The 10,798-nt window shown below is 44.7% G+C and overlaps 1 protein-coding gene across 1 annotated transcript in view; it reads left to right on the top strand.

Moving 5' to 3' along the window:
• Positions 1-1,693, top strand: part of T265_03575 (hypothetical protein) — a gene marked incomplete at both ends in the record, with an annotated part of 25,180 nt that extends 23,487 nt beyond the window's left edge. Inside the window, one exon of the mRNA XM_009168094.1 lies at positions 1,074-1,693. Within this exon, the coding sequence (XP_009166358.1) occupies positions 1,074-1,451 (378 nt within the window). The remainder of the gene's footprint in view (positions 1-1,073) is intronic.
• Between the last annotated feature and the right edge of the window lie 9,105 nt (positions 1,694-10,798).

Raw genomic sequence — 10,798 nt, 5'->3', positions numbered from 1 at the left:
ATATATATATATATATATATATATATATATATATATATATCCTGGTCATTTATGTCAGTAATGAATGTAGCACGAATACTATCAGAAGGTTTGGGTATTGTGGAAGCAACTGAGAAGGCACAGGGAGCATTTTTTGTCGCTCAACAGCCTCAACGAACAGCCTTTGGGGGCAAGTCACCGGAATCAAACGCGTAACCTCTAACTGGCCTTTGGTCCATTTAGCAAATTGGGCTAGGTATGTGTGACTGAGTACACAAGATGCTTCTCTGCAATAGTGTCAAGTTTTAGCGCCCTCTGGGTGTCATGATCAGCTTGAATTGTATGACTTCTTTTCGGGAACGGGAACTTGACTATTTAAATCAAAGCCGTGTTTTCGGTACGATGCCTTGTTTCTTTCTTTGGGATGTTGGATGGTTTTTTGTTTACAGTTGTTATCGACTGGTGGTGACCAGCTGAAACTAATGCATTTCGTGTGACGTGTAAATGCAGTAATACACTCAACAGTTGCTCGTCACAGAGTCTCGTATATTATGTGGAACAAATCTCACCGCGAAGGCCCATACTCCGTATTCGTACACCGCCCTACAATACTTCATGTTCTGTAATTTCGAAATTAATGACGCCTTTTACGAGCGGACCAAAAGACGTAGCCAACACAAGAGGTATATTCGAGTATTTTTGCCACCAAACTTTGTCGTCATTGGATCCTTGTAATCAGCTTAATATATTACTTCGGACAGGTCTGTCTCTGCTAACAGGGATCCAATAATAATGAAATTTGGGGGAAAATACTCGAATACACTCTTGAACAAACGTGCTCAGTGGGCTTCAGGTTAGACGCTGCTCAGCTGAAGAGACATCTAATTATGTGGCATCTCAACACCACGGATCTACAGCAAAGCAAAAACATGTTGATCCATTTTCACAGTTGCCAAAACACGGCATCGCGTGCACATGCTGACCTTATTCACCTGCAACAATTGCGAGATGGAACCGGATGTATCCGTTCTCATTTCATACATTGGTATCTGTCACTATGCTTGATCCTCTTTTCCTTTTCGCTCCTGTTGTAGCTGTGGAAACCTACGGAAAAACAGGGAGCCCCGCCTGTACGTGTGCTCAACCACCATTTCCCTCCAATGAATAAGAAACGTCGGCGTTTCATTCGAGAGCTGGCTGAATTCTACGGCATGGAGTGTTACACATTCGATCCGGAACCTAGCCGTCACGTGATGGTTTTGGCGAAACGCGGCGAAGCCCGATTGCCCGGACGGACCAGCGACCATCGAGCCTGTCTGACCAACTCGCTGCAACGTGATTTCAAGGGAACTGTTCATGTCCGTGAGGGTATTCGTGTGCCCAAAAAGCCTGAAAAGAAGACAGGGCTTCCCCCACCATCGACTATGGGCATGTCTTACGCTCAAGTACTTAGAAGAAATTGCTCTCAGTGAAAGTCAGGATACTACCGGGATCTTTCTTCCATATTTTGTGGTGACTTGTTTTCCCGGTTTTTTATGGTGAGGATTATGAGTTCCCTCTGGAACTTGCTATCAACCGAATGTAAACAGATTTTCCTCGAGACGTGAGTAGAATATCAGAGGGCATTTACCGTTTCCGTTCACTACACTTTTATTACCACTCCGGGCAGAGAGGAAGTAGATTTGTCCATTTTGGTGTGTCATTATTTATTTTTGCTCGTTAAGCAGCATTTTTGGAATATTGATTAAAAAATTCCTATTCTGAAAGAAATGAAGCTGTATATTCGATATTCAGAGCACGAGCCACTCTCAGGAATAGACACAATCAAGGTCATTGAAACGTACTAGCACCGGAGATTGAACGGTTGAAACCTTTCATGAATACCAACTGTGGTTTCTGTTAGCTCCGGGCGCAAGTTAGCTTTTCACAGTTGCCTTAGTCACTGCCTGTGCAAACCAGGTTTGGGCAACCTTGGTGTTCAGACTACCAGTGATCGGCTACTTACGTACTTTTTATCTCTTAGTTGTTTTCTAGGTTAATCTAGTCCCCCTCTCTAGTAACCTCCAGAATTAGGTCCGCTTTCAACATAATGCAGGACTGAGGGCGTTGTCGGAGTTTGGGTCATCGCTAACGTTGCGCACACATTACTACAAAACCAACAACACCCCTAAATACCCTCTTCATAGATAGACTACAGTACTCATTTTATCTGCTAACGATCCCGTTAACAACTCCCTGTCCAATATGGCACTCGCAAGTGTCGTTGTTTGTCCCTCCATGGTACGACTACCTCTTCATTATGACCGATTTGGTGTTTTTCCGAAATTGCACTAGGGCACATTAGAGTTCAGTGCATGAACTTAGACTAGGGTAATTAGAATTCATTGGGGAGCATTTTTGCGAGAGTCTTGATCTTTCGTTTTCGGAGCTAACTGGACATGATACCTTGTTTGAATTGTCAAGGAAAACCTTGTACGGTAGCACCTCCTCCGGGTAGTCGCCACTGTGGGCAGTGGTGTTTTTTTGCTTTCTCCAGGAGTAATGTATCGCATCCAACATCAGTATCTCAGGTTGTGGAAGAATTGCAGAGGAAATTGTTAAGGCTTCCAGATGTTACCCTGATAAAAAAGGGGCGAGATGGCTCAGTTGTTAGAGCGCGAATTTACTGACCGGAAGGTCCGTGGTTCGAACCCGACCTCTGCCTCTCGACTTTCCTTGTCTAGGTTTGGGCAACCTGGCAGTATCCCAGCCCTCGTGCTTCCTTAGGGTTGGATGGCATCTAGGCACAGAAAGGATGTTACACCTGATAAAAATATTCAGTGGCTTTCGGTTGAGTTTATCGGCTGTCATATAGTGTAACGTATACTGCATATATGTTTTTTAAACATGTCTCTGCTGTTGTTTCAAGGTTTCCCTCTAACTCTGATGAGATTTCGTCCTCAATCCACATGGTCACCTCTGCGAGGCACAACAACAGATCGGCATCACCTGTAATCTTTGAAATTCTTTAATTTTTCTGGAGAATCAATCAACTTTGAGTAGCTATCTCAGTGGAAATGGGTTTGGGGTTTTCAAAGGTACTGGTTCCTGTAGTGGTTTTCCATATTTACTGTCCCAAGCCTGGGACCACCGAAAGACATTTGAAACCCTGGACTCTGGCAATACAGATACAATCTGAACACCAGTTTGCTCTCGAAGAAGCCGATCGGTCTCACAGCTCCCAGGACCTCAAACAGCCAATTTACCACCTGATTAGAGTCACTGCATTCAAAAGTCCTGCAGTTGACTCCAGTTTACCGATCGACTCGCGTTAAGCGGTTAGTGCAATGATCACTGATGATACTTCGTTGCAATGCATCTACGAGCTCTGCTGGACGAAATCCGTCCTTACCGGTAAATTAGTACGGGCTGCCAACACAACGTAATGTGTTGAAATACACCTTAGTTGAGCCGATGCTGAAGGTAAATTTGATGTGGAATGGAGGAACTGAATAATTACGGTCGTATTCGATGCTACCTTAGAATACGTCATAGTAAGTTTCCTTGTCCCTTGATTCCTTACACAGTTCAGTCAACTGGTACTCGATCACAATGGCCTTAATAATTTGTCCACGTTTCATCGCGTTGCACGAGTATCTCACGGCTATGCGAACGTGTCGAGCATACTTCTGCTCCATACAAAGTAAAACATTCCATCGCACACAGAGGGACTGTTTAGTTCAGTTGAATAGAAGTGATATTTTATTTTCCCTTTTCATGAAAGGTCCTCATGAGTCGACCCCGTTTAGGACACTTTCCGAAGATGTTTTCTCCAGGGGGTACCGTATCACTTGACGTATGCACAGCTAGGAACAAAGAGACGTCTGTTGCAGTAGTGAATAGGTGTGACTGACAGTCATTTCCTATTTGGTTTATCTATCCAGCAATTTGAAGCGTTACCACTTTGTAATTTAATCTTTGCTTTGGGGGAAAAACCCGAAGCATGATAAATAAAAGGCGGACTGACACTCAGCAAATCGGATTCCTTTAATAAACCCCGAACTAGTTCATGTTTATTGTACCATCACGAGGTTTTCGAAATTACGCAATTATGGAAGTACACGAGCTTCTATTCCTTTTTATGAATACCAGCTAATTTCATTTCACAACATGCGGTGTACCAAATCACAGCGGAGCACCTCTTGTAACGTTTAAAACTAATTGCTGATTCCAACTCGAGTCGCCGTAAGTGCACTTGTCCGATTATTGGGTGAAATTGTCCTAGTTGTGAATCGTTCGTCCAGTGTCACGTTGAATCGCATACACAAATCGTAGCAAGAATGCATGTCGAACCATTAAATTTCCTTACTTGTGTGAAGTGTGGAATTAACTAATGAGGAGACAACATGTTCGAATGTCCAATAGATGAAACAACTGAATCATCCAAACAAATGTGCTTGAATGTTGGCCGAACGAAGAGTTTGGAAAGGGGAACTGTTGCGAGAGAACTGACTGACACAGCTTTCACTTACCGATTTCTTTTGCGCGTATGTTGGAACAAAACGAGATAGCAAATCTTTTTTTGATCCCAAGTTTGTAAGGGAAATATCTGAGGTTGTGTCGATTTCTCCTGTATTAGATAATCCATCCACGCTCATTTACACACTGACCTGTGGGATAGGTGATCGGTTACTTTCCGGAAATGCTAGTGTAGGCTTTGCCGCGCGATTCTCGAAGCCAACTCACAAAGTGTTACAAATTGGGTAAATCTATTAAGCCCTTCCTCAAGTTAACGAGGTTGTGGAAACTCAAGAAATCGAACGAACGACACCTGGTTTCAAAAACGATGACCACATTTATTCACGTAAATTGTGTGTGTTCATACGTTCCAGGAAACTCCAACTAAATCACTCAATTCAAACGCCATAATGAGTATGAATGCCTGTCCTGGCCAGCAGTTTTGTGTGTAGTTCAGGGTTTTGCCCTTAATACTGGATCGTCGGTCATCCGTTCGTGCCAAACTGTCGCATACATATATGTTGTGTGAGTTTATGAGAAATTCAAGTTTGCCCTGCTGTCTTGCAACCACAGCACGAAGATAACAAAACAGTGCAGCGGTTGCATCATTTGTTCGGTCACTGAAGTTCATCACTTACAGTACTTTTAAGGCCTTACTTTTGGGTACCAGTGTGAGTCATTCCGACCACAAATTATATTGTCCAGTGCCATCAGTTTCATTCCCGAGCATGAGCCATTGCTCATGTAAATTCGTTTCAATGTACTCTCGTCCTCTGAAATGCACCGCGAAGCAACATAGACCACCGCCAACCTCACCAACCCCACTGTCACATCCGGTTCCCGTAGTATGGCTACTCTGTTCATATTCGCACCACAAGTGTTCTACACCATTTCACGCCATGTTTCGGTCAGTGGAAATAGGGATTCGATCAACGAACCCTTCGCTTCGGCGAAAATTCAGCTGGCCGGCGTGATGTGTAAATGAAGATGGATGGGTCCGATAACAGTAAATCTCCCTTTCTGCTAACTGAACTGTCTCAAGGCCATCAACTTATGCTGAAAAACTTAGGCTAGTCGGCAAACTGGACGCAGCATGGAACCATTATGATTGCTCGTAACCACCTGCAAAACAGGATATCTCACCGATTTTCAGTCGTCGTTATGGTGTCAAGCGAACCACTTCATTAAAAATGCTTCGTATCCCTAACCAACATAAAGGCCACACTGAGACAACCCCGAACCAACTAGTTCAGGCAGGAGGTTCGTCAGGTGGCTCCCAATGGCTCGTATAGCTAGCATTCCGCTAAAATACGACGAAGATGAGGAGTAATGGGAGAACATTGAGGTACATGAAATGACACAGAGTTGATTACTGGATTAGAGATTGTGGGACTGGGGCTGACCTCCCGGTTTTCTGAACAGCACAAAAGTAGATGAACTAGCTAACTGGGTTGAGGGCGTTGCGACCAAGCTATCCACATTACCCCTGTGACATTCAACGACCAAGCTATCCACATTACCCCTGTGACTTGTCGCTGAGTTTGATAAGGACGCGAGTTAGACAACACTGGTCGGATACGTGCTCACATTGAAGAAAATTACATGAGATGATGAACTCAATTGATAATGAATGACTGAGAAAGAGGTACGCTTAAAAATTTATGCTGATCGTTTGGGTCGAGGCAACAAGCAATAAACCTCTTTTGTTGCCGAACCGAGGTTAGATCGAATGCACCAAAAGGAACAGCCTGCATATTATTTGTTCAGTACCATTTACTGACTCGATTAATTTAATTGTCAAAAGAAGAACGCACTTGAGTCAAAGCTGCAACCAGCAGATGTGCGGCTGCGTTCATAGGGCGTCAGCAGACCGGCTATTGTTGACGATAATATTTCAATTCCGCTCGCACCTCGGAGAATTAGTTCCAGAGACCGAAATTCGGTCTTCTACTCTAGTAAATTTAGGGGGCCATTCACGTGCCCTCAACCTGACTGAAGGTTGGTTCGTGAAACACTGACTGGAGAGCAGCAAGCGGGGTTCTGGCCCGATAGGGTTTACGTTGATTAACTCTTCACACTCAGTAGGTGTTCGAACAACGCCATACGTATAGACGATAAAAAATTTTGGTATTCCTGGATTTTCAAGCCGCCTTCGACTCATTGATAGGTTTATTCTCCATAACACGCTTGACCATTTTCAAAGGTGTGAAGAAGGCGCAGGTGTTTTTAGATGAACTGATCAAGGTCATCCCGTCCTTTGGTATGCACTTTGCACCCACAAAGTGTAAGGCCGTGCCCGTGGACATGCAGTCACTGAACATGCCACTTACGATCCAGGGGGAGGCAGTCGAAGTTGTGCAGCGTTTTACGTATCTTGGAAGTATTAGTTCTGATTGTAGTGTGACAGATAGGATCGATGTATGAATCTGCAAGGCTCGGGTCGCGCCTACTGATTCGAGACACCAATGGTGTAAAAGCGATATATCCCTGAATCTCGAGGGCCTGTGTATTGGGTTAAAGTAGTGGCTATTTCGTTGTATGGCGGGGAGGCTTGGTTTGTTCGAGCAGCGGAACTGAGACGCCTTCAGGGCATCGACAACCGATGACTCAGAACCATAGCTCGTGTGGATTGGCGTCGGTGATCCGTAACGAGGCAGTTAATTAGTAAATGTTCGCTTGTGCAACTTCAACTCCTGTGTGTAAACTTCAATCGAAGTAGGTGTCCAGCATCACAAGCTGCGTCGGTTGGGCCATTTATCGCGTATACCGAACTATCGTTTGCCAAGGAGTACTGTCTTTGGTGCCCAATTCAGGGTGGTGGAAGCAGAGATGTGTCCAACCCTTGACCTGGCAGGTGGGTGTGAAAGACTACGAAACGTTTGGTTGCTGTCGGTGATACTCGCCTTCCAGGACGGGGACCGCGTCATCCTCACTGCGCCTGGTTGGTGACGCTGCAAGATATGACTAATTTATTCAGATTACCCAAACGAGTGTCTGGAAGTGTAGGCACCTCAGGCCAGCACAATGTCCCTTCCTGTCCACTTTATTCTTTTTTTCACAATAGGGCTTTCAAATAAATCATGGTTGTACGACAGCAAAGCATCAGTGTTGAACACTGATGTCGTACTGTCCAAGATGATGATGACGACAAAATGGAATGCATTGAAGTCACATATGAGGGACTAATTCAACAGTCATACCAAGAGTGGCTTTAAGGAGATCGAACCGGGCAACTCATCCAACAAAATGAGGGGTTGCAGGTCTTGGAATGGCTGCCGAATGTTTCAAACCGTTGTTGAAAACTGTTTATATGACTGAACACGTATGGTATGTGTGCCAAAGACTTAAAACATCACTTCATATGTATGCCAAACCTTTAAAATATAATACAGGGTTTTCATAAAGGACACTACTCAAAAGATCGTTGAAAACTCTTTTTGATAATATGCTCAGAGGGTACCATTGTTACTGTCCAGTTGCCATTAACATCGGCCATAGCATATAAGGGCTCGCTAAAGCGCCACTTAATTCAATAACCGATCGAATCGATGTTCTTTGTTTTTGAGGGGATGGGACTCTAGCACGCAAGACCCGAAGTGTACACATTGGATTGACAGGACCAGGTCTTTTACCTAGCTAAAATCAGGTTCCGTGGACTATTTCCTACAAGATTTTCGAACCAGAATACCTGTCTTAATAGATCAAGATAACTTCAACAGTTTCGACTGGGAGGAATGGTCGCTGGACATGCTTTTGAGCTGGCAGAATACTGGAGGGCATTCTGAATGTGTACATCACTAAGATTAAGCTAATGCTAGCATTCTGTTTCATACGCTGTTTGTACTTCAGGAAACAGTCGTTTGAAAGAAGCGTTTTAGGAAGAGCTAAAATAATATCACACACCATCCGACTTGGAAGATGAGATACGTGGAATCTTGTTTTCCCGAAGAAACTAGGCGTTCTTTGCAGTTAGTCAATGTGCCTGTTGAATGACGGTTTTGTTCGGTTGTTGATAGAATAAGTCATGTCATATCTACCTAACAACAGCGGGCTTACAAGTGAGCTGTTTATGTTTAGTCAAGTTACTTTGCTGGGCAGTTTGTCTGTTAGTCTGTTTCTAAGCTGAGCTATACCTCCAACAACATGGCCTGAATCTCATCTAACTGCGGTCAATCTATGCATGCATTGGTTTTTGGCAGCTGACTCTGAAACGGCTCCTTTTCAACCTTTGCTCCTCGTGTTCCACTTAGAACATTCAAGTTTCCATACCACTCAAGTGAGCTCCGTTTATTGTATTTACGACAAGATCGATTCGGCATGATAGCTGAAGTTGGTCTGTATTCAGTTTGCGCGATGGATAATGGCTAAGATCTCGGTCCCCCCTGTCTCGAGTATTAATCACTGACGACCGATGCTTCACATACGAGTAGAGTCTTAATATGATGGCTCCGTTCTCGTTACGTTGGCGGCTTGTGCTTTCAGAGCTGTGACAGAGTGCTCAAAATGCCTTGTAGCACAAGTTTGTTGAGTGGGTTTCCTGGTCAGTGACTGAAGGAGACAGTTTGTGCTGCACGTTTTCTATTCCGAACGGTCTTGCCAACCGCTTTTAGCACCGAGTTATCTGTTGGCGTTTGGGTTCATCAGCGGTAAGTGTATTGCAGCGTCTTGGTTGCGCGCATCCTTTTTTTATACAAAAAACTAACCATAGGCTTCACGGATGCGCTGGTGATTCGTGCTGCCGTCGGACCAGATTCAGTTGAAAGTGATTCCTACACCATTTCCAATCAGTCGTGAATGCGATTTGAGGTTCAGACACCCAGGGCATAGCGACGAGACCATGTCCTGATTGTGGGTCCTTGCGTCGACCAGCCGCTTTCTTGCAGAAACGCAATGTCTACCTGCCGTAGCTCAATATCCACCGCTCGGTGCTTTGGCGATCACAGATCAGTCTATTGATCCCATCGTCGCTTAGTCCTGTTCGGTTTACCTGCGCATCCGGTTTACCAATGTCCACACTGCGTCAAATAGCTTATTGATGCGCAGTGAGAGCGTAAAAGTTTAGATCGCGTCTGCATACCATTGACGAACCGATGCATCAGCACTCGAAACAAAGCACCTAGCCATTGAAACAGTAAGGAACACGATAACGGACAATGACGTTTTGTCACCGAATATGATGCGGAGGATTTTGTGGAAGCACAAGCCTATATAGAAGTGGAAGATTATTTGTGCCAACTACACAGACGATTTATTGATGAAGAGCTAATTTCTGATTGCCTGACTATTTTGCTGACGATCCAGCAGTTTCTGGAGGGAACCGTTCCGAACGGTATGCATCGGGGGCAAATGTCATCGGCGCTGAAAAGTTGGTCGATGTATATTTCATGGAACGTCGGATTACAAAGGGTAGGAGTCGAATTCGGAAAATACAAAAGTGGTTTTCCTTCCGTTGTTTGCTGTCGATTCATGGCAGGAGAGACCCAAGATAAAAACCGGGCAAATTCGCGGCAAATACGGGCCTTTCCAGGTGCATTAGCACGTGTTGATGACGTAGTGGCAAAAAGCTCGATCACTATATCTGATGTCCGGCATGGCCAAAAATGCGCCATAACAAGAACGAAATTCGATCTCAGTTCATCTCCCTAGGTGTGGACTTACCTGAATACTCAGGCCAGCGCATGAGCAGGACTGTTCAGACCAGACAACTCCTTCAACCACGTACCACTACCTCAATTCAACCCTTCACACAGTCAGAAGCCACTACTCACTAAAACTGCTAATCGTCCTTCCCAACACCCATGTCCACGTGTGCTCATGTTCCCTTTGACCTGCTTACTATATACGGATGGACGTGAGAGGTGAGGCGAATTGCACGTTTTCAGATCAGGATGACCAGCAGTGGACCTGTAACTCAACCGTGCTCAGCGCTGATTCGAGAATCGGGCCCCTGTTTGAGCACTTGCTTCAAACTTACATGGCGTAAACGATTCCGTTGAAATTCATCCTCAGACTTCCACTGATCTCATCTGTGCATAGACTAACTTCACTTGGCTCGAACACCTGTGGTTCATGCATGATCAGAACACCCCTGTTGCGGAATGTGGTGGGGGTACTGGTGGTCTACTGCTGTTCCGGTGCACTTCCGAAGTTGTGGATTTGTTGAGATCAGCTGGCATAGCGCCTTAACTAATTGAGGCAATGGTGAAGAACCTCAGAGCTGCGTAGAAGTGTTACAAGTGGACGTTCAACCCCTCCCAAATTTTGAAAATCTCAATGGAACTGCTGAATGTAATGATGGACTTTTCTTGGACTGTGTGGTGTG

The sequence above is a fragment of the Opisthorchis viverrini genome, assembly GCF_000715545.1.
Source record: "Opisthorchis viverrini unplaced genomic scaffold opera_v5_52, whole genome shotgun sequence".
Taxonomy (NCBI): domain Eukaryota; kingdom Metazoa; phylum Platyhelminthes; class Trematoda; order Opisthorchiida; family Opisthorchiidae; genus Opisthorchis; species Opisthorchis viverrini.
The sequence above is the reverse complement of the archived record's forward strand: the minus strand, read 5'-3'. Positions and strand labels throughout refer to the sequence as shown.